This window comes from Lampetra fluviatilis, chromosome 26, assembly GCF_964198595.1.
Source record: "Lampetra fluviatilis chromosome 26, kcLamFluv1.1, whole genome shotgun sequence".
Lineage (NCBI taxonomy): Eukaryota > Metazoa > Chordata > Hyperoartia > Petromyzontiformes > Petromyzontidae > Lampetra > Lampetra fluviatilis.
Genome location: NC_136300.1, coordinates 5,302,641 through 5,323,355, shown reverse-complemented (window position 1 = coordinate 5,323,355; position 20,715 = coordinate 5,302,641). Strand labels below are relative to the sequence as shown.

General features: G+C 43.0%; 2 protein-coding genes across 4 annotated transcripts in view; one reads left to right on the top strand and one right to left on the bottom strand.

Annotated features, from left to right (window-relative positions):
• KATNB1 (katanin regulatory subunit B1) overlaps nt 1-14,752 on the bottom strand; it is a 44,702-nt gene extending 29,950 nt beyond the window's left edge. Inside the window, exons 1-5 of the mRNA XM_078868585.1 lie at nt 14,286-14,752; nt 5,331-5,461; nt 2,174-2,291; nt 1,261-1,361; nt 458-499 (exon numbers count right to left, since the gene is read on the bottom strand). Coding sequence (XP_078724711.1) covers nt 458-499; nt 1,261-1,361; nt 2,174-2,291; nt 5,331-5,461; nt 14,286-14,325 — 432 coding nt within the window. The 5' untranslated portion in view covers nt 14,326-14,752. The remainder of the gene's footprint in view (nt 1-457; nt 500-1,260; nt 1,362-2,173; nt 2,292-5,330; nt 5,462-14,285) is intronic.
• A 247-nt stretch (nt 14,753-14,999) lies between these two features.
• C26H8orf82 (chromosome 26 C8orf82 homolog) lies at nt 15,000-20,694 on the top strand. 3 transcript variants are annotated; one of them, XM_078868588.1, is made up of 4 exons: nt 15,000-15,083; nt 15,870-16,946; nt 17,873-17,921; nt 19,294-20,694. In XM_078868588.1, exons 2-4 carry the CDS (start codon nt 16,326-16,328, stop codon nt 19,764-19,766), a joined length of 1,143 nt encoding a protein of 380 aa, XP_078724714.1. In that variant the 5' UTR covers nt 15,000-15,083; nt 15,870-16,325; the 3' UTR covers nt 19,767-20,694. The 3 variants fall into 3 exon arrangements, with proteins under 3 accessions (XP_078724714.1, XP_078724713.1, XP_078724712.1); XM_078868587.1 differs by having other exon boundaries at nt 15,024-15,074; XM_078868586.1 differs by lacking the exon at nt 15,000-15,083 and having other exon boundaries at nt 15,666-16,946.
• The last annotated feature ends 21 nt before the right edge of the window (nt 20,695-20,715 follow it).

Here is a 20,715-nt window from a genome sequence, read left to right as displayed (position 1 = left end):
TTCCCAAAAGGTGGAAAGTTCGTTATGTATTTACATATTATTCATTATTTTAAACATAAAAGTCCTCAAATACATGAAGCCCACATCAATTATAATCTTCTCTTATTCATGACGGCAGGCTTTTTTTTATTCACGTAAATATACCAACGCATTATGATGCTCAGCCCTTTGAGAGCCTCCGAGTTTCATCTTAACTGATACATTACCCTGACAAAAGTCAGCTAAAGATGACTGGCAGGACATGCTCCGCATTTCGACAAAAAAAGAGAGCTAAACTTCAGCAATTGTTTCTTGCTGTGGTTGTCCCACCTGATGACGGACGCTTGTGTTGCGCCCAAAACGTCGTGATTAAATTAATTTTATTCCTATGTGACTTTACCGAAAGAACAAAAGAGTATGGATCCCAGCAGTCACGAAAACTTCAAATCTAGATTAGAGCTAAACTGTTGAATCTTACCTTGTAGGTGAATATGCATCCCTTGCGCCTGATGTCCCAGAGCTGTGAAAAACATTACTTTTTATTGTTAACGTTGCAATTTCAAACCAGTCATGCAACATTCATTGCTGTGACAGCTATACGCGACTGGCAGAATATTCGGTTCAAATTCAGCTCGAATGCCAGATTGGTGACAAAAAGACCACTGCCTGTACCTCCAACACAGGCTATTCCCTCTCCAAGTGCAGTGACCGCCAGAGGCCGCAACACATTACCAATAGGATAAATGACAGCAACAGTAGGAATATGAACTCTGAAGCCTAGTGCATACAGAATACAAGTGCACAGGATACCAGAGAGCAGGCACTGCAAGCCAGGTGAGTTGGAAGAGGCAGAAGGCTTTATTTTACCAGGTGCAGTCCATTAATTTACCATGTTGTCAATCACAATGATGGATGAAGCAGATAGCTCAATGTTCAAGTCATTCATGAGAAGCAAACCAATATTCATGGCCATTGGTTTATTTAGAAAATGATATATCCTGTCAACATACTGGATAATAAATATGATCCTACACAAATATGCTTATGCAGACTTCCATCGCAAAAAAGATCATTGATCTTAATAGATATATTAATTAATCAGATTTGTTTTAACATATTGGGCTGAGGACTCAGTGTGGTGGTATCATACTGGGAAGGCTGCGTGAGTTATGGATTAAGACTCTCTGCAGCAGCCTGGTAACACACAGCAGCTCATACGACAAATCGACATTATAAAAAAACCATCGCTCAGCTTCACACAAGCGGACAGAGGCATCACACCTTGACATTGGTGTCCAGTGAGCCAGAGGCGACGTACTCCCCATACGGGTGAAAGTCGAGACTCCGTACACTCGACTTGTGTCCCGTCAGCGTCCGCACAACTACGGAGGGCAACCACGCGGCACGCACGGAGCACAAAGCGAGGCGTTAGCAACACGATGGTCCCCACCCCCCTCCCCGTGTGGCTAAGGCAGGTGCTGAGGCCATGTATGATCGAATGCCTGGCTTGACAGTTGAATTTTCTGCATTAAAGCTCAGTGCACACAAATTGATTACTTGGATTCACAGCGTCACAGCACTGGTTTGAGGCTATATTTAGTTCAAAAACAGCTTTTTGTTTTACACGTTTAAAATATGGCCACTGATTTTACGAACAATTATACCTTGCTTTTAAATATTGTGAAAATGTCATTACCTAAGACTAATAAATGAGACAGACTAGCTCCTTGTAAGTATGAACTCTCCTGACACTCTGGCTTCCACTCACATGCAACAATACTCAAAATAAGTGCCCATTACGAAGTTAGGACCTTCTTAAAATAAATAAAAACTGACTCAACGAGCCTTTCTTGACTATAAAGTAGAAAAGGTTTGCTTCTGTGAAATTATACATTAAATAAGATATTAATTTAAATATTAACAGACTGTTTTTGTTAAGTAACTTGTAAGAAATATGTAGATGTTTTGGTCTGGCTGCCTTCTGGAGAATATTATGGCTTGCAACAATAGATAAATTCAGTCAAAACAATTACATCTTTTCTTGGCTCGGAAAATTTCTTCTTCAAGTACACCGCTACTAACAGAAAGATAAACTGAATGCCAGTCCATTTGACGACACCTTCATTTGCGCGCCTAAGAAGAGATGTCGACGAATTAATTTTGGTGGCCCAGCACGAGGAAGGTGGACACTTACTCTTGGCGGCCTCGAGGTCCCAGATTTTGAGAGCGCCCGACCGCGACCCGGCGAGTACCAGCTCCTCCGTGTCCTTAAACCGCACGCACTCCACTGGGGACGTGTGCCCCGACAGGCTCTGTTAGAAACACAGCGTGCAGGCGGCAAATGCATATTCGGTGGGGAAAGATGTACGGGTGAATTTATGTATGTTGAACTTCTTTTGCACCGTACGTAGCCAACCGTGCTAATCGGAGGTGCGGGGAAAGGACAACAAATTAAACACAAAAAGCAGTTTTAAAGAAATTAGTTTTCAATCTAGATGATTTAAAAGCGCATAGATGCAGAATTGAAGGGGCAACCAGTTGCGGCCTCTTTACAACGTGTTCATGTGTCGGCCTCACCGAGTGGATAGCTCCAGTGGCTTCCTAATATTGCAAGGAAGAGCGTTCCAGACGGCTACAAAAGCGCATCTGAAAGCGCGTGATGCAGTGACCATCTTTGTTCGGTGGCTAGCCAAAAGCCACTGTGAGGATGACTATAATTCGCGTGACGGTTTATGCTCCTTGATATCAGCAAGGTATTGTGGTTCATGTGCAGCAAGCACTTTGTGTGTAGTGAGTGCGACCTTATAACGTATTTGTTCGGCAACCGAACGAATACATAAAATAATGAGATAAGACGCTGAGAAAAATACTCAATGTAGTCAAAACAAGTGGTTAAGGTGGGTATGGAACACGGTTGTGGTGAGGTCAAAATTTATGCTTCAACACTCTTGTCTCCTTCGTGCTCGTGTTCTTTGCATCATACTAGGTATACATTTTGGGCAAAGTCGACATATGGAAAGGAGGCCCAGAAGAGGATTAAATATCAATTTCCATCCGTAACATGCTTGGCCAACAATTGAATCCGGGTTACCAGGAGTAAGAATAGTATGTTAAACACTGCACCGGCCACACTGAGCATAAACACACACATATACTGTATGTAAACAATAGGTTTAAATGCATGCAAGCATTCACCTGAAAACATAGGCAAACGTATGCAAATACAGGCACCGACGCTCCAGATCACGGAAACAGAAAGCATAGGAAGGCTTTTAACATTCCAGCAAGACAGCTGCAGTCACAGTGGTAACCAATGGGTTTGTGATTTTGCATCTCCTGATGTATGACATTTAATGTTGGAAAAACAAAACTCTTAAGTGTTGAAACACTGCCAGTTAATCTGCACACACGTCCACTCCCTTGCACACATGGCCATTAATCATTAAGCAAGGTGGAGCAAATGCCGCTAGGCAACCACAAGAGGACGATAAAAACCACTTGTACATTTTAGAACACACAAGTTGATAATAATACGTTAAAACGCTACAAAGGTAAACAGAAAGACATTCCTACACACGCAAACACATGGGACAGGGAGCATGTGATGTTAAAACACAGGGACACAAAAAAGAAACAAAAATGCACGCAGGATATTTATTCTATATTTGACAATTTCTAGCTATCAACACAAGGATTGTGTCCTCAGCATCACTACTACAATTATACAACGTAATTGCCACAGCCCTTGCATTCAAAAGTCAGAGTATGTATGTACGAATGTTGAACTGTACAAATGTTGAACTCCTTTATGGATTCTTATTCGCACTGCAATATGGCCTTCAGCTTAACAACAATTGGGTAGACTTTAAAAGTGTGGTTAGCCTGCTCAGTCGTTGAGCCACTCCGACATCTTGACGTTTACCAGAAGTGACATTTTCAGGCATGGGGAAAAATAATCGCTCAATTTAAAATCCACAATGTGGAACAAAATGAATCAACCCCTTTTCTAGCCAGCAGACATCGGGGAGTGTCAATACAATTGACTGAACGAATGGAATATTTACAAGCAGTGCACGTTGGCCACACCTGACTTGGTATGCTGAATAATCCAGGGCCGACTCATACCCTGCACTGTGTGGACACTGAATTGACCCCTTAAGATGAACAGAAAGCCTGAATGATATGGAAGAAATAATTGTATATATGTACGCTTTGGCAGCGAGTTTCCTGTCAATGAAAGGAGAGACACATCGACTGGACAGCAGAAATATAAATGATGTGTCAAGTACACTGTCATACCTAAACATGAGAATAATATTATGAAGCCTTGCTTTTAAATTATTAACAATATTTACTGATACCCATAGAACACTTGCATCAATATTATTATCTAATTTTGCTATCGACAACTCAAATTTGGGTATGCAAGGCATGTAAAAACGCTGCAGAATCTGTCACGGGTTACATTTGGAGCGAGCAAGGCAACTGACAAGCCAGAACCACCCCCGTGGGCAACACCTCCATGATGCAGCAGTCATACATTGATTAGCCTGTCACTGTGAATTTGGATTCAGAGAAATCGTCACACAAACCGTGTTTGACCGGCGCAAATCCTGTCATGATGGTGAACAATTCGTTGCGTCGGTATTTGTAAAACAAGACTTCCACCATTTATTATTAACCATTACGTCACACTGCAACGAAAGCGACACAAAAATATGACCTCAATCTGTTCACCAACTTGGTACCTAAGCACATAAACAATTTAACAACATGGATCATTCAATACCATGCAAAACATGACACAATCGGCCAACACTTGCGACTGCATTTTAAAATGGAAACTAGAGTTTATAGTTATGTTTTACCATCTCTGCGCCTGCCTTGTGCTATATACATTTACTTTCTAGCAGCGTTCTTTGGATAATTATGTCTCTTTCTCATGTTTATACTGCATTGCACAGAATGTCATTTGTCTTTTTGCTAGTGCAATGCACAATAACATCATTTCATCTCTATTCACTACATGACGCATTGGAAGGCATTTTTATAAAAGGCGCAGTATAAACATTGCCTGATGCAGTGGCTTAAAAAACACATTTGAACTGATATCACTGCAGGGAAATATTGGCATAACGTATTGGTTTTAACACGTGTCCCATCACAGATGTTAACAAACTCTGCATGTTTTTTTGTCCGTTTAGTTTGATGCCCATCCCCACTCCTCCGATTAGCGCAGTCAGCTATGTACGGTGCTAAAGAAGTGCAACGTACATACACACGTTCACTGTTACAACACCGACGCAGCTGACAAATACAGAGCAAGATCGTAACGTCTGCAGGCCACGTACCATGATGCAGTTGGGCTTGCCGACGGCCCACAGGTTCACCTTGTGGTCCTCACCGCCCGTTGTCATGACGCGGCCAGAGTTGCGGCCGAGAGCCAGACACGAAACGTCGCTCCCGTGCGCCACAAACTCCTCTGGGGGAAAGCGAGAGTGCGGAAATGATCATGCGGTGCCGATAGTGAGGAATATAGCAACTGCACAATATGTTGTGAATCATAATTTACAGCCATTTATAAATCTACTGCAGGATCAAGGCCTCCCCATGATGTGTCGATGGTGGGAGTTGTTTGACTTCTTCACCACACTGGTAACTGTGGCTTGATGGAGGGAAAATGGTGGGTGCAAAACTAGTTCAGATATAATTTGCCACCGATGTTGGGAATCTTAATTCTAAATGTGAAGCTAAAACGGTGTGGCCAACAGCAAGTCAAATGGTTTACTGTACAAAGAACTAGGTGACTTCATAAGAAACATTAAAATTAATATTACGTGTGACCTTTGTTGCCAAAAACAGGCAGTACAAAAATAGTTTCCTTGATAACTACCAACTGTCAGTATATATAAAACACTGCTTTCAGGGAAAGAAATGGCTAATTGGGATTCCAAAAAAAGTCCAATTACATGACCTTCGAAGACATAACCTAACCGCAACAGAAGTTATTGACAACAAAATTGATCCGTTGACATGAATGACCTGTTCGGTTTATTTAGGTTTTTTGTATCTGTTTTACAGCCAAATCCAACCATCTCTGCAGAACAATGTCTCACCCTTGACCATTATTGGGACTGATGCCTAATCGGCCAAGTCTCAATACTGATAGAGCAAAAATGTAGGCAGAGCTTGACCTCATGGCCCTGAAGAGGACAACTGTAAAAAGAAACGTGCCCAAAGTGTATCGACTCCACTGTGAGTGTTTACCCTTCATAGCCGTCATCAAAAGGCATAATACATTCCATCATGTGCTGTCACCATGGTACAGCCTCTTCCAAATAAAAATACAACTATGACAGTAATTATACCTTTAGCATAAAAACACCACCGCCCTCTGAAATCACGAAGTGTTTAGAAATTATACATGCCCAACTGGATTTCCTACTTTATCTAAATATTTTTCTTATTACAAATCAAACTTGAAGGCTATTCACAACCATATTATAGCAAACACTAAGGCTATACTGAATCACTGTCCCTGTTGATTCGATTAATGGTTGTGATTTAAGATCATAATTAGATTCAAGACAATGAGTTTCATGTTTGGTTAAAGTACAGGCCACTGGTTACAATGTCACTGGTATTGGTCAAACAGTGAGGCTTTCCAGGTAAAATGGTAAATAATTTAAAAAATGTGGCTATAGGGGTCATATGAATCCATAATATATAAACACTAAGAAATGTTATGTATTCTTACATACAGCTCATATAACACATTGTGAGCTTTAAGAATATACAATTTCTGGTCAAATTTAAAGTTAATCAAGTTCAAGTTTATTTATTAGGTATAGCCCTGTGAGCCATTCGGCTCTTGGATCGGATGCAACCGCAACAAACAAAAAACAAAAACATGAACAAGAAAACATCTTAAAGTGACTATGTGACAAAGTGCAAACAGAAAATCCAAGAAAAGACAGCAAAATATTGCAGAAAAAGCACGGTACACCAACGCTGTGTGAAAAAAGCCCAGTGGGATGCAAGTCAAACAACAACCACAAGACAACTTAGATTAAGGCCATCAGTCTTACTCCGTACTACAACAAACAAACATGGCCAAACCAAAAAACGTTTCGAAATCACCAAAATAAAGCCATGAAAGCAATGAAACAGTGATCATAGGGACTGTGCAATGCATCACGGTACAACGTTGGTTGGGAACAGTGCAGAACGTAATTCACGGTACCAAGTCGTGGCCAGGTGGCTTCTGAAAAAGAAGCGAATAGCTCATTGGGCATTAACTGCTAAGATAAAAAAAGAGTTTAGTTGTATTTGTTTACCTTTCCTATACTTTGCACTCCTATCTTGTTCTCATATTGTTGTTGTCAAAAGTCACAAGACCATGATGGTCTAATTTGCAAGTGTGACCTAGGTCACCAAAATAAGCAAAAGCCAATCACGGCAAATAAAGCACAGGCCGAACTTAATTATACTTAGCTGCACTGACACAAGAAAAATATACTCGGCAATATTCCCCCTGACATCACCTGACTCCCTGGCCCGGATGTATCATTTGCATAAAAAGTGCACTAATTGAGGCACGCCAGATTAAAAGAGGAGAAAAAGTAAAAACTGTTAACTGTAAACATGAGCAGAGGTAGACTGGTCGAGGGGAACTAGAAAACCTTATATGTGAACATTCAGTAACAAATGCTAATCCTTATGTGTGCGTGTGTGCTTAGCATAATATAACTGCTGTTTAAATACGTTCAATAAAACAAGCACCTTCAAGCCTCCTTATAACATACATGAAGCTTAATTAAGTGATTTTCCAGAAAGTCAATAAAGCCAATGTGGAACAATCTACATGTACCATCATGAGCTGTCCAGTAGAAAAAAGGTTCTAATTGTAACAAAATATGCAGCATTACACCAGGATTGTCTCTCGTTTTATGTCCACTCCCGTCCGCTTCACTTTTAATTTCTTCTATTACCCCCCCCTCTCCTTGTGCACAATCCCATTTCCACTCTTTTTCCCTACTTGCCCCCCAAACTTCCCCTCCACATGAAGCGAGAGGTACCCTCCTCCCTGTCGAGTTTCTGCTCCTTACCAAACACCCACCTCTTCTCCCTGGCCCATCCTTCCCTACATCCCTAGGTAACCCCGTAATTCCCGAACCCACTAACCTCCCTCCCCATACCCCATTCCAATTCACGATATCACTTTTAGCTACCCTCATTGAACCACTCATAACCCTTGTAAAGCAGCTTTTATAAAGGAGCTAGCAAATATTCAAATAATATATCATTTTGCAAAGATCATTCTCTCACCCACAGCGCAAAAAATCCCTCAGGTAGAACCTGTCATGTCATCATTATCAGCAATAGTTTGGGGGGGGGGGATGCTGACACCACGCTGGTCAGTGCCGGTTGGTGAAGGGAGCACATTTTGTTTCATCTCTCACTGAGTATCTTACTGGCATGTGTTCCTCGAACCAGGATAGCAACTCAGGTCTTCAAAGCAATCAAGGTAGGGCCTTAATATCAGCTTAACATATAATTAAAGAGCACAACTCTTATACTGATACAACAATAATAAAGCAAGCAAAATGTGTACTTATAACTATGTGAGCGCCCATTGATCCTGACCAAGGTAGAAGTCATGGTAGCAAATTAAGTAATACATCAGAGGTGTTTGGGTTAGATCGCGTAAATATAAACGAATTGGCACGTTTTGTGCTAAACCTTACTAATTGGCTGTGTCAGGTGGTGGCGGGTTTAACGACACATTTATATTTTCGCGATCTAACCCAAAAAAAACTATATTATGGATAATTGTGTTGTTAAAACCCACCACAGCCAATTAGTAAGGTTGTCACATAAACATAGCATGTCAATTCGTTACGAGTACAGCACACCGGTGTATTGAAGAGTAAACCCACAACATGTACAATATGAGGACGACGTTTCGCCAGTAATTACAACTGGCATCATCAGACGGAGACCCAGAGTTGTGGTGAAATCCTGTTGCTGTTGTGAAAGCCTAAGTGTTAAACCAAAGTAATACATAGCAGTAGAGTAAACAAATTGAATCAATTAATAATGTAATAATAAAGAGACGAACAGTGGTACAATGATTGACTTCTATTTCTAGCGATGGCTAACATCAGTAGTGAATGATATTTGAATGGGTCACGGGCCCCTTTCACCAAACCACGCTGACCAGCTTGGTGAAGCATGATCAAACAACCCCCATAACAAGGGGTCGGCCACCACTATTAACAAGGAGAGACATTTTTTTTACTTTGCAACAAAAAACCTCAATATTTTAAGAACCGCAATGCATGTGAATATTAGACGATGGTTCTTAATAAATAATGTTACAAAGCAGTTCATAAAGGGACGCATGCAGCTCCGAAGCTGCAGGTTGCTAACCCCTGCCCATGACCAACATGTATGGGAGGCGTTCATCCAATAGTATATTGACAAAGTGCTGTAAACTATGAAACTTATATTAATTATTCAGAGGTGAAAATAATTAGTGGTAAGATGACCCACTTTAACACCAACTCTTTATACGAATTCAAATAACTGAAGTGTTACTAAAGGTGGAGAATCAATGTGGTAATAATTGTCACCCACAATACACCTTTAGTGTACGCTGGCATATCTTTAACCACTGAAAGACACGGAAAACACTCTTACATCACAAAGGTGCAATACACTCATATGGCATGAGACAAATTGTGGAAAAGACAATTTTCTTAATGGCGTTGAATTTTAACCTCCACTCACTGTAACGGACAAGTCACAACAAGCTTTGTATGTGACTGAAATACAAACAAAATTGTGATGCTAAAAACAATTATCTGAAGCAACATTGCAAATCCATGAATTAAAGCAATAGTTTAGAGTCCTTTTTTCCCTATCAAGTGATATATTAACTGTATATGCTAATCTTTGTTACAGCAATTAAGCCCTAATGTCATACATATGTAGCATGAATGTAATGACAAATTGATTTCGGTAACCTGATGTGGCTGATGTGCAATTAAGCATCCCGTGGCTACATGGAAACGCTGTGATAAATTACGCGTGGCACAGCCGACGTGTCCAACAAAGTTCACCGAATCTACAGTCCTGCTTAGTTGTGCCACCGAAAGTGGCTACCTTGGCAGACAAAACGATTACTCTTTTTCAAGACTGAAATGATCGATGCCGCAACAAGCATTGCACAACAGGGGGTTCGTGATAACCATTGCCACGGTGACACACTGGCAAAGACTGTTTTCTTTCAAAATATGTACGATTCAGGCAGGACGTGTTGATTGTGTTCAATAGTGCGCCGTCTTAGCTCGCTTAACACAAAGGTACAGTCGTTCTGTATCCAGGAAGTATGTGGTTTGTTTACGGTCTGTGTAGCTACGCGTTGCGTCACAGCACCACCATTACTCCCATAAAGTGTGATATATATCAATGACCATCTTTGCATATTACCACCCAGTGACTAACCCCTTTTATAAGCGAGCTATGATGATTTGTATACCGAATAAGCAGAACTGCATGGCAACGTATGCATTTTAAAACTGACCACGAATGTATTTATAATTTGGTAAAACTGCACAAATAAATAACAAAAACACATTCATCAATAACACTGCCTTGAAAGAGAATAGATACAATAGGCGACGTTTCGGGTAATGTCCTTCTCCATGTATGCTATGAAGAGCAAATTATGGCCATAATCATTCACCAACCATAATCATCAGGCAGAAATTATCACCATTACCATCTGTCATTACTGCGTATTATCACAATATAATCAGTACGATTATTGTTCAGAGTATACACCCAGACGCCACCATTGGGACATTGTTACCTCCTCATACTGTAACTGTTGTATATATGTTGAACTTTTTTCGCAACGTAGGTAACCAAACGTGCTCATCGCAGGTGCGGGGGCAGGACAACAACGGTTGTCCGAGGCATCCACGTGAAGGCCTCAACAATGCCAACTTTCATATTCTTTGCATTGGCCCAACTAAGCGTCATCTGTGCAGTGAACCATCATCCTCCATCTGTTCTCCCTTCTGGCTCGCTGGCCAAGGTACCACGATGGTACCCTCCCCTCCTCCTCCTCGGCTGGTTATAAGAGAGATGGTTCGACTGGCTGAAAACCCACCGATGAATGGAGAGGCGGTACTTTCTACGATTTACACACACACACAATTACATTGCATTATCCAATACAATCAGCAACAGGCTGTGAATACTTATCTGTTAAAGATACGGTTAGCTATACTGTGAACATACGCGATTTTGATTAATGCTCGAAAAAAAGGCAGCCCTTCTAAAACACGTGAAAATACCTTAACATCTAAACAGTGAACCTGAATATAAATACATAAATATTTGTACATAACCACAAAGACTCTGACCACCGGAACGCTGCTCTATTGATAATTAAGGTGCGCACGATAGGATTCTGTATTTTGCAGTCCATCCACATGCATCACTATACTACACGGTAAAGCGCTATGCTCATAATACGTATGAAATTTGATATGTATTCGTCAATACTTAGAGTGCAAGACACTATCCTCGACCTTTGTAATACAATTGATGTCCATCGGTGCGTCAGCATCGGTGTACACGTGCCCTTGAAACACTGGCCATCGACTTCCTCTGTTCGGGCTCTCGTTCATTTTGTTTCAATGTCATTCTACATTTAGTTAACAAATCAACAACATACATTTTTCAAGCTAATCAGAAAACATATTCAGACCCCCAATTAGCCACAACGACGAATGTTTTTTTGTACTCTTGTTCAAGAAACCGCAAGTTTTATATTTCATTCTGTGGAAAAACGTTGGACTACTGCAAGCGAGCCATCAAGTCCTCAATCAAAAAAACTGGCATGACTAGTTTTTTTATTGGTTTTGTAACATTAAAAAACTGTAACGAGTACCCTCCCATGTATTAACAACATGTCTCTTACAAAAAAAAACAGTTTCGTGGGGACTGGCAAATAGCAGTATGTACAACACTTAGCATGTTCATAAGAGCATTATTCAGACTATTTGATCCAGTCACAAGTGATTTGTTTAAGGTCATATACGGCACAAAGCAAGTGTGTGTATCATAGCCTGCTCTTTGACAATATCACATTACCCATGCACATTGAAAATTCCTTTTGAAATGCTCTATTTACATGTCAATTAAGCAGCCGAAACAGGACACTGATCATTAGATACCCGCGTGTGCTGGGAAAGCCACCAGGACATGCTCGAATAACCAATAGATAAAACACTTGTGAATTATTAACTTCAAATACAGTAATGTGCAACACGTACCACAGCGATTTTATTTCATCTACTGACCAACAAATGTCATCTCAATGGCTCACAAAAATAATGCTCGATTTGCACACTGAACATTTTACGCAATTCAGGATGTGATTTAGAGTATACAGTACTGTACTATATGTTGTTCTTGCCATTCAAGTGACCACACTAAGGGTGCATCGTAACTTATCAATAACCACAAAAAATACAAAAGTTTGAAGGCGTGTCACTGTCACAAACACATTCAGTTTCAAAGGCAGGCGCTAAATAAATTATATTCTAGGAAGAACTTGTACACAAGGCTGAGCTGTCAATTTATTACAGAGCAATGCACTCACACCTGTTGGCAATTAAACACTGATAGGAAGCCAACAGATAAAGCAAACAGCACAATATCTACGCACTCGGCACAAACAAGCATTGTTGATTCGATATTATTGGCTTAATCTCAATATAATTCATATTAAGCTGAGGGAAATTGACCAAAAGTGACTAAAGCAGCAGTATCATCAACTAGCCCGACAGCTCAACCACATTATTTTACTAAACTGCTTTAGAGAACCTACCTGCCCTGAAGCTGCTTAATTGTTACAGAATTTTTGTCAAAACATGTTTTGTTTAATGTGGTGTTTAACAACAATGCATTCATTTGTCTGACGAGTATATATGTGAGCATTAGCGGCTAAAGTTTATGTTCGTACGTTCACTGATATTGTGACTCAAAGTGGTCAAGGCTTCCACGTGCCCGAGCGATTTGCGGGCAGTGCCCATTTCCATTTAAGGTCCTGAGTTACTGCTGAAAACTCCCACCTTTTCGAAAATGAGGGTTTCTCTACGAGACAAAGACGACCGCATCAGATGACCATACTACTCACGTAACTAAATAGGGTGGGACGTGTGTGATGATTCGATGATGGGCCTAGCTAACCAGTGTCATTATTTGAATTCAATCTCAGAACTGAAAAGCCCTAACAGTGGCATCTACAGCTACGTTAACATGGCTAGGACATTGGCATGACTTAAGTTTGGCCAAAGAAGACATTTTAGGTCAAAGACAGAATATGAATTAATTCAATTGTTCTGAACGATGTCTAAATAAAATACTGTACACATTAAATATTAATACACCAACGTAGTGAAAAGCAGAGTTGCATAATAATAAAATAGATGATTGTGTATACAAAACTACTAGACTCTATTAGCGGCAGCGTGCAAACAGATGGATAGAACCACATCATCCATCATAAAATGTGAAAAAAATAATGCTTCTGGCAATGACCCTTCTTCCGAGTAGAGGACAAAGATTGATTAATTTGACATTCAACTTTAAGTCAGTCAACAGCTGTTCTGCTACGACTGTATAAGACAAACCGCCTGCTCCACTATTTAATCAATCTATTTGCTCAAATTTTCAACAAATGTTCCAACTACAATAAATTCACAATTCGTAAATTCTGCCTCAACTACCGAATATGTAAATCCGATATTTGCGCTGCAACTATGATTCACCTGATCAAGCTATATGAGCTCGGTAATTTCTCAGGCCCAACTTTTCAGCCACTGTTTCTTCTCCAATTGTAACGTCAGTCAACACTATCTCTCTTTCAGCAATACGCTGTGTATTTCATCCGATATTTCTGGTTCAACATCTCCTCCAAAGGTAAGTTAACCAACATCACTGCTCCAAAAGTCAGTCAATGTCTCTTCTCCAACTACAGTATACTGCAGACAAACCAATCTTCCGCTTCAACAACACAGGTCGGTGAATCTCTGATCTATGTCATCCGAACTTTCCGGTCCAAATAAACGTCAGTCAACCTCTCTCCTATATCTTCCCCGTCCTTACCCTCAATAAGGGCCACTGGCCGTAACGTTAGCCCGTTACATCTTCTGTTACAAATTATGTCAATGGATTAGGTAACGTGGGGGGGGGGGGGTTAGTGTATAAATGTGTTAGGAACTCACGCAGTTTCCATGATATCTTGGTTGGCTTGGCCGCGCTCATTGCGACTCCCTCTGCGGGCCCTGCCGGGATTCCCGGCCTTGCCTGGAAACTCCGCGGGGAGCCTTCGCTAGGCCGCAGGCGGGAGCCCCAGTCCAACGCCTCCGCCGGTGCGCGGGGAGCAGAAATCCAATCAAACGAACAATGAAAAAATCCCAACAAAGGCTGTCTGGAGGTAAATAATGACGAGCGCAACGAATGTTACTTAATTGAAGGCTACAATACCGAATACTTTGTTAATAGAGCGCGCAGCGACGGGATATAACGCGGGTGGATGGCGGCGCGTGTAGGGGCGGGAACTTCCGGAAGTGGCTACAAGACGACGTCTGATTGGACCGCGCTCCCTCGCAAACCACTCGTGAGGATTTTTTTTCTCTCTCCCCCCCTCCCCCCGCTTAAAGTAAAAAAAACCCCAACACGTACAGACACCATGTACAATAAAACAATCGCGTAGAAATAGGGGGAGGAAGAATAAACAAGATGTATCGTTTGCCCGCGCCGAACCGGGTGAAGGCCCGAGTCGAGTCCCGCGTCAGTCTCGCCGAGTTTACGTTGCCGCGGTAACGGCCGCAGCCAATCGGCGACGAGCTTTGCGTTACCGCGGCAACGTCTTGGCCAATCATCTGCGAGGTGGCTGCCGAGCCCATCCCGTTGCGCGTTCTGCTCTGAGGGCACTTTGCGCCTGGCACGTGAAGTGGTGCGAATATTGGGGAGGGCCCAGCTCGTCGTGCAGTCTGCAGGAGTCTCTGCAGGTCATCTCGGTCAGACGACCTCCCATGGCAACTGCTGGGGGTCTCTCCCGAGACCTCCCTCTTCGTCAGCGAGCGAGCATTACGACAATCCACGCGATAGCCCCAAAGTGCACCTGGCCTGGCACACGGTAGCCGTGGTGGTGATTGCCACCGTGGCCAATGGCTGTGTGGTATTTGGGGAGCGGTGGTGTGGCGGTTAGCGCTGCTGCGCTACGAATACGAACCCACTAGTGACGAGTATCTGAACCAAAGGCGGTGGGGCCTGGTGGTGGCCACCCTCGTGTGTAACAGTTCCGGCCTTCATAGGTGCTCGCTAACAACACTTGCACCAACAGTCTGCTACGGGCTATACGGGGGTGGGTTCTTTGTTGACAGTAGGAGGGCACAGGTGGTGCATCGGCCAGTCATCTCAGTCGACCCATGGCACCACCTGGGTCTGTCCCATGACCTGGCAGCGGGTGTTCGACACTTCACGTGGCCTCAACGTGCACATCGCCTGGCACAAGCGACGTCACCGCCACTTTGTAGCGAATAGCGGCGGTTGTTGTTGTAGTTGCATGTATCCGTGTCTCTCTCTGTGCATGTGGGGGGTGCGGTAGCGTAACGTTTAGTGGTTGCTGGCCATGATCCACCGCCACCTCGTGTGTGTGCCAACAGTGACCGGCCTTCATAAGGTTGCTGCTTGCGAACATGCAAATGTGCCTCGACAGCCTGTTGTTACGGGGCTCCACGGAGGAGGATCATTGTAAATGTTTTTGTGTAACTTCTGCCCGTGGGGTAACTTCTCTTTCGCAGGCTTCCTCGCGTCGTCCCGAAGCGCCGGCCCCCGTGGTGGATTATTTTTGTTATCAGAATTTCCCCCCACCCACCCACCTACCACACTCTCCCCTCCGAACCGTGGGTAACTAACAGCGTGGGGAGGGTTTATGTCGTCACACGCTCGTTCAATTTCATTATCGCCTTCACGTTATTAATTAACGAGTCGCCGCTCTATATTTAAATGTTCGTGTGTTAACGCCGCCCTTATCGGTGGTGGTGTGCGCAGCGCGGCGTGACAAATTCCGGGGCAAGGCCTCGATTTATACATTTTAAAAAACACATTCACGTTCGGGGAATTTTCGGAGCCACGTTTAAGCGAATGCGTTAACGTGCTAAAATGTATTTAACAAAAAAAACTTAATGACTTGATCATATTATTTAACTTGCGACTGCCGTCCGTGTAAATAGTTTCTCTACAGTGGGTTACGTAACATGCCGCTGTGGGCCCTCTGTCCACGGAGGCTGGTCGCCCGGGTCTCCATAACCCATAACATGGCCTTCACTCTGCTCACGTTTCGTCCATTCACGTGCACTCTCGGCTCCCAGATGCACTGTCATGTAAACCCGTTGACCTCGAGTCGTGACCGAATGCCCTCCAGACGTGACCCATTGCCCTCAGTTTCATCCCCACGCTCATTAGGGCCGTTAAATGTAATTTGGGGCCCAAAGCCCTTAATTTCGGCTGGCACAATGCCCTCTAGTCATAGCTCAAATCGTGGAGGAATGCCCTCATGGCTATCGAACCCCTTGCCTGCCACCGATTGGGACGTAAAACCTTTAATCTCGGCTAGACGAATGCCCCGTCGTGGCCCAATGAGCTCTAAGTGGCCATGCATTTCGGTGGCCTCATTGCCACCACCTCCGCCACCCTACCGTCTATTTTCCAACGTGGCTTGCTGGCCCAGCAGTGTTTTCCTTCCTCGCCGCCTGTGGCTGCCCTCACCGGGTGTTGCCCCGGTCTCGGGGTCTGCCAAGCGCGTTTTGTACGAGCAAGGACAGTCACCCGAGCCGGGAATACGCGAGTACTTCTACTACATTGATCACCTGGGCCAGGTGAAAGAACGAACACCACAATCAATGGACATTCCACCCGAATTGGTAGATCATACAAAATATTGCTTCGGTAGTTCAAATCCCTACAATTATTTTTTCCACATCTAATCCAGCGTTCTTCGCTCATTTTAAGCGGGGGGGGGGGGGGGCACTTTCGCTGATAAGACATCGTTTGAAAAGATCTGGTTTGACAGCACGATGGGGGGTGTTTTCACATGATGTGTATTGTCGGGGGCCACACGTCAGGGCCGCACTAATTGCCACCAGGGGCCGCCAGTGGCCCATGGGCCTTACAATGAAGAACACTGGTGTAATCAGAAGTGAACACGTTTTGTGGGCTACATTGCTGGTTAGATTTAGAATTTCTGAATTGTTCTGTGTGCCTGCTTAAATGATGCAGGTGGAGAAGCAAAAAACAACTTCTCCAGAAGATTCATAGTCTGTTGGATATCAATGTTTTATTCATATTTTTATGGTGAAAATGGGCCCTTGAATTGGGTGGTGTCGGGCCTGCCGTGACATGGTCACATCGCCCGGCACCGCTTAGTGGCGAATGGTGGTTGTTGCCATGACATACCTAGTATGGTTCTTTCGGTAAAGTCACCTGGATAACCCATGTGACTCGGAAATGTCAATAATTAGTCCCTGACCAGAGAATTAAGCATTGAGCCATGTTGGCCCTGCTGGTTGAACTACTGACAGGCAATATTTGCATTAAAAGAACCCTCGACGAGCAACTTTTCTTTGAATATGGAAAACGCTTAAAAAATCTACACATACTCTTCGATGTGAATTTATGTGCAGACCGTGTGAACAATGTTAATTATAACACGCTTAACAGCTGCACTGTTTCTCAATCATTTGAGAATTTAAAAAATGTTTTTTTTATATGCAATCATGATTGAATATTTTTTTTATTCCTTCAGCTCTTCCTCGATGATGCCAAAATCAAGAATTTCACTTCGTGCTTTAAAGGTACGGCATAGTACTCCGTCTTTGTCGTGATCACCATCCTGGGTATGTTCTCCTTGGCCGTTTTTCAAACGATGTCTTAATTATCACCAGTCTCATCCATTGGCCAGCATACCTCGAGTGTCCAAACCAATATTCTTGGTTCTTTCGGTAAAGTCACGTAGAAGGGAAATAATAAAATAATAAAAATATCTAACTATTTCATTGTTTGATAGGGTTTATTTTATTATTTCCCTTATTTTATTATTTTCTTTCTACGTGACTTTGCCGAAAGAACCAAGAATATGAATCCCTGCAGTCACGAAAGCTTTAAATAAAAATGTATCCAAACCCACTTAATTTTTCTTACGTGTTTCTGAAATCTTAGCAGGTTATATGCACCCATGGAAAACTGTCCTTTGTTTGAACATTCGAATGTTGCTTTTCACCATCAAATTTAGTTTCCCAAAAGTATGCCAGCTTGCTCTCTCGCCTCTTTATTTTAATCCGAGTTCACCTTCCACACTTGCCCTTGATAGCTTTTTATGCAAATCTGCGTAAAGAATAATCATAGACCCAAGCAAAAATTATTCAGATAAGGATGTTGCAAATGTCACACTTAACCAAGTAACATTTTCCCTTCACGGTATGAATTAAGGGACATCAAAGAGGTAGGGACAGCTGTTAAATCAATTAATGCGCTTGTACATGAAATGTATACACATAATTGATTGGAACGTGTTGCATTTTTTTTAAAAAGGAAACCAATTTATTCAAACAATTGGTCCTATTAGCCTCTTGTAAGACATTGCTCAAGCAGATTGTTGTGTCTCTCTCTGTCTCTCGGTTTGTGTGTCTCTCTCTCTCTGGGTGTGTCTCTGGGTGTGTCTGTGTGTCTCTCTGTCTCTGTGTGTGTGTCTCTGTCTGTCTCCTGTTGCGCGCTCTAACCCCCTAGTGGCGGATATACCGTCACTACACATTGACATGCTAATATCTCACAATACAATGGCCACCTCCTCAGCTCTTCGTCGTCGTGGTGGTGCATCAACCACAACCCCCCCCCCCATCTCGGTTCCCATCTTTGGATTTCCCACTCGCTGAGGCACAATCTCTCGCTCCCACCCTCTTGCCCGATGCGGCACCCCCCCCCCTCCCCCCCTTTCAGCTCTATATATAAGGCTTGTTTCAGCAGGCTTTTCTCTCCCACCTGAAGACGATTGCTTGTGTGGCGATTGAAACGTCGTGATCTGTTATTATTTTTTCTACCTACGTGACTTTACTGAAAGAACCAAAGAGTAATAATAATAGACTTCTTCGAGGTCAACCAACCACTACATTGAAATTAACAATAAATATGGTTTTATCCAATTGCCTTATTCCCCTTTGTGTCCTACAGACAAGAAGTTCCTGGTGTTCTTTTTCCGCCGGCTCCAGGCCAATGACACGCCACGGTACAGGAGCGAGTTTCCCTGGCTGTCACTGTGCGGCCGCGAACGCAACTACATTCACTGCGACGACCGCCCCGTCGTCTTCACAGAGCTGCTGACGCCGCCGGGCGTGGGTGCCAGCGGCCGGCAGGAGCTGGCGTTTGGCCGCGCTGGGTCGGCGCTCACCGTGCCCTTTGAGCCGGAACAGCTGTGCATGTCTCGGGCGAGCGGACGCGTCTACCACCCAGCAGCGGAGCGATTCGGCGGAGCGGGGCTCATCTCCTCGGACCTGGCAATGAGGCTCAGCCCCTTCTTCCGCTACGAGTCCGACGACGAGAGCGTTCCGCCCACACACTTCGAGTGGCAAGGGCACACATACGAGCTAACCAATCAGCTCTGGGACGCGCTTATGGAAGGGGAGGCGCAGTCACATTCCAGCTGATTGGTCGAGACATAACGATGTGAGACAACTATTTGGCGGACCTGTAACAATGTCAATTAATTTCCAAAGCAACGTTAAAATTCTGATGAATGGCTGGCCTTTGGCACCAGACACCGCATTGGTTGAATAATTATAGCACTCATGGTCAGACAATTGACCTATATATCATGACACCTTATTTTCCAAATGTACTGTTATGGGATCTTTATTTAGTTCTGCACAATTGTTTAAAGGATTGCTAAACCGATTTCTATTAATACCAGTCAACTGTTTGGTTTGAGACTAAAGTATGGTATTCTCAAACTCTCATTTGTCACATCAGCATTGATACATTTACACACTTAACAATATTTTGCAGTCATACATTAACTTAAGTGTATTGTATGTGGTCAGCAGTTGGTATACTGTACGTGGAAAAGTGTACTAAAGGACTGTAATTTTGGGATCACTGCTTTAAGGCCAAGTGAAAGTTCAGTGGTTCAGGATCATTTTACTAGCTTCAGAAAACAATGGAGGTGCCGGGTTGAAAGGGTCATTCGTAACGAATGTTTTTTTTTTCTGAAGCCAAACCTACCTTAATATTTCACTTACCAAACTGAGTTGTGTAAAATGCCATTGTTTGATACTGGGAGTGGAAGTGGGCCACGAATTTACTAATCTAGCAAATACTTCCTCTGGCCATGTCTCTGACTTTAATACTCTGAAAAACACGCTATATCGATATAGATTAATTCAGTCCCAGTCACATCCATTACTCAATATCAAGAGACTGTTTTCACCTGGATTGGTAGGGGCAGATAAGTGTGGTAGCAGGGAGTATGTTTCAGTAATGGATAGTCTGGTGGAGCAAGTGCATGGAGTAAAGTGCATTTATCAAGATCAGAAGGGAGTGTGTTAACTGCTGTGAAAATAAAATGCATCTACTCAAGTGCCTTCTAATCTAAATGGA

What these genes read in the sequence shown, in the direction of transcription:
- C26H8orf82 (XM_078868588.1), top strand. Translation starts at nt 16,326, where the DNA reads ATGCCGCTGTGGGCCCTCTGTCCACGGAGGCTGGTCGCCCGGGTCTCC. An exon ending in ACATTGATCACCTGGGCCAG is followed by an intron (nt 16,947 to 17,872) that starts GTGAAAGAACGA and finishes TTATTCCTTCAG; the next exon opens with CTCTTCCTCGATGATGCCAA. An exon ending in TTTCACTTCGTGCTTTAAAG is followed by an intron (nt 17,922 to 19,293) that starts GTACGGCATAGT and finishes TGTGTCCTACAG; the next exon opens with ACAAGAAGTTCCTGGTGTTC.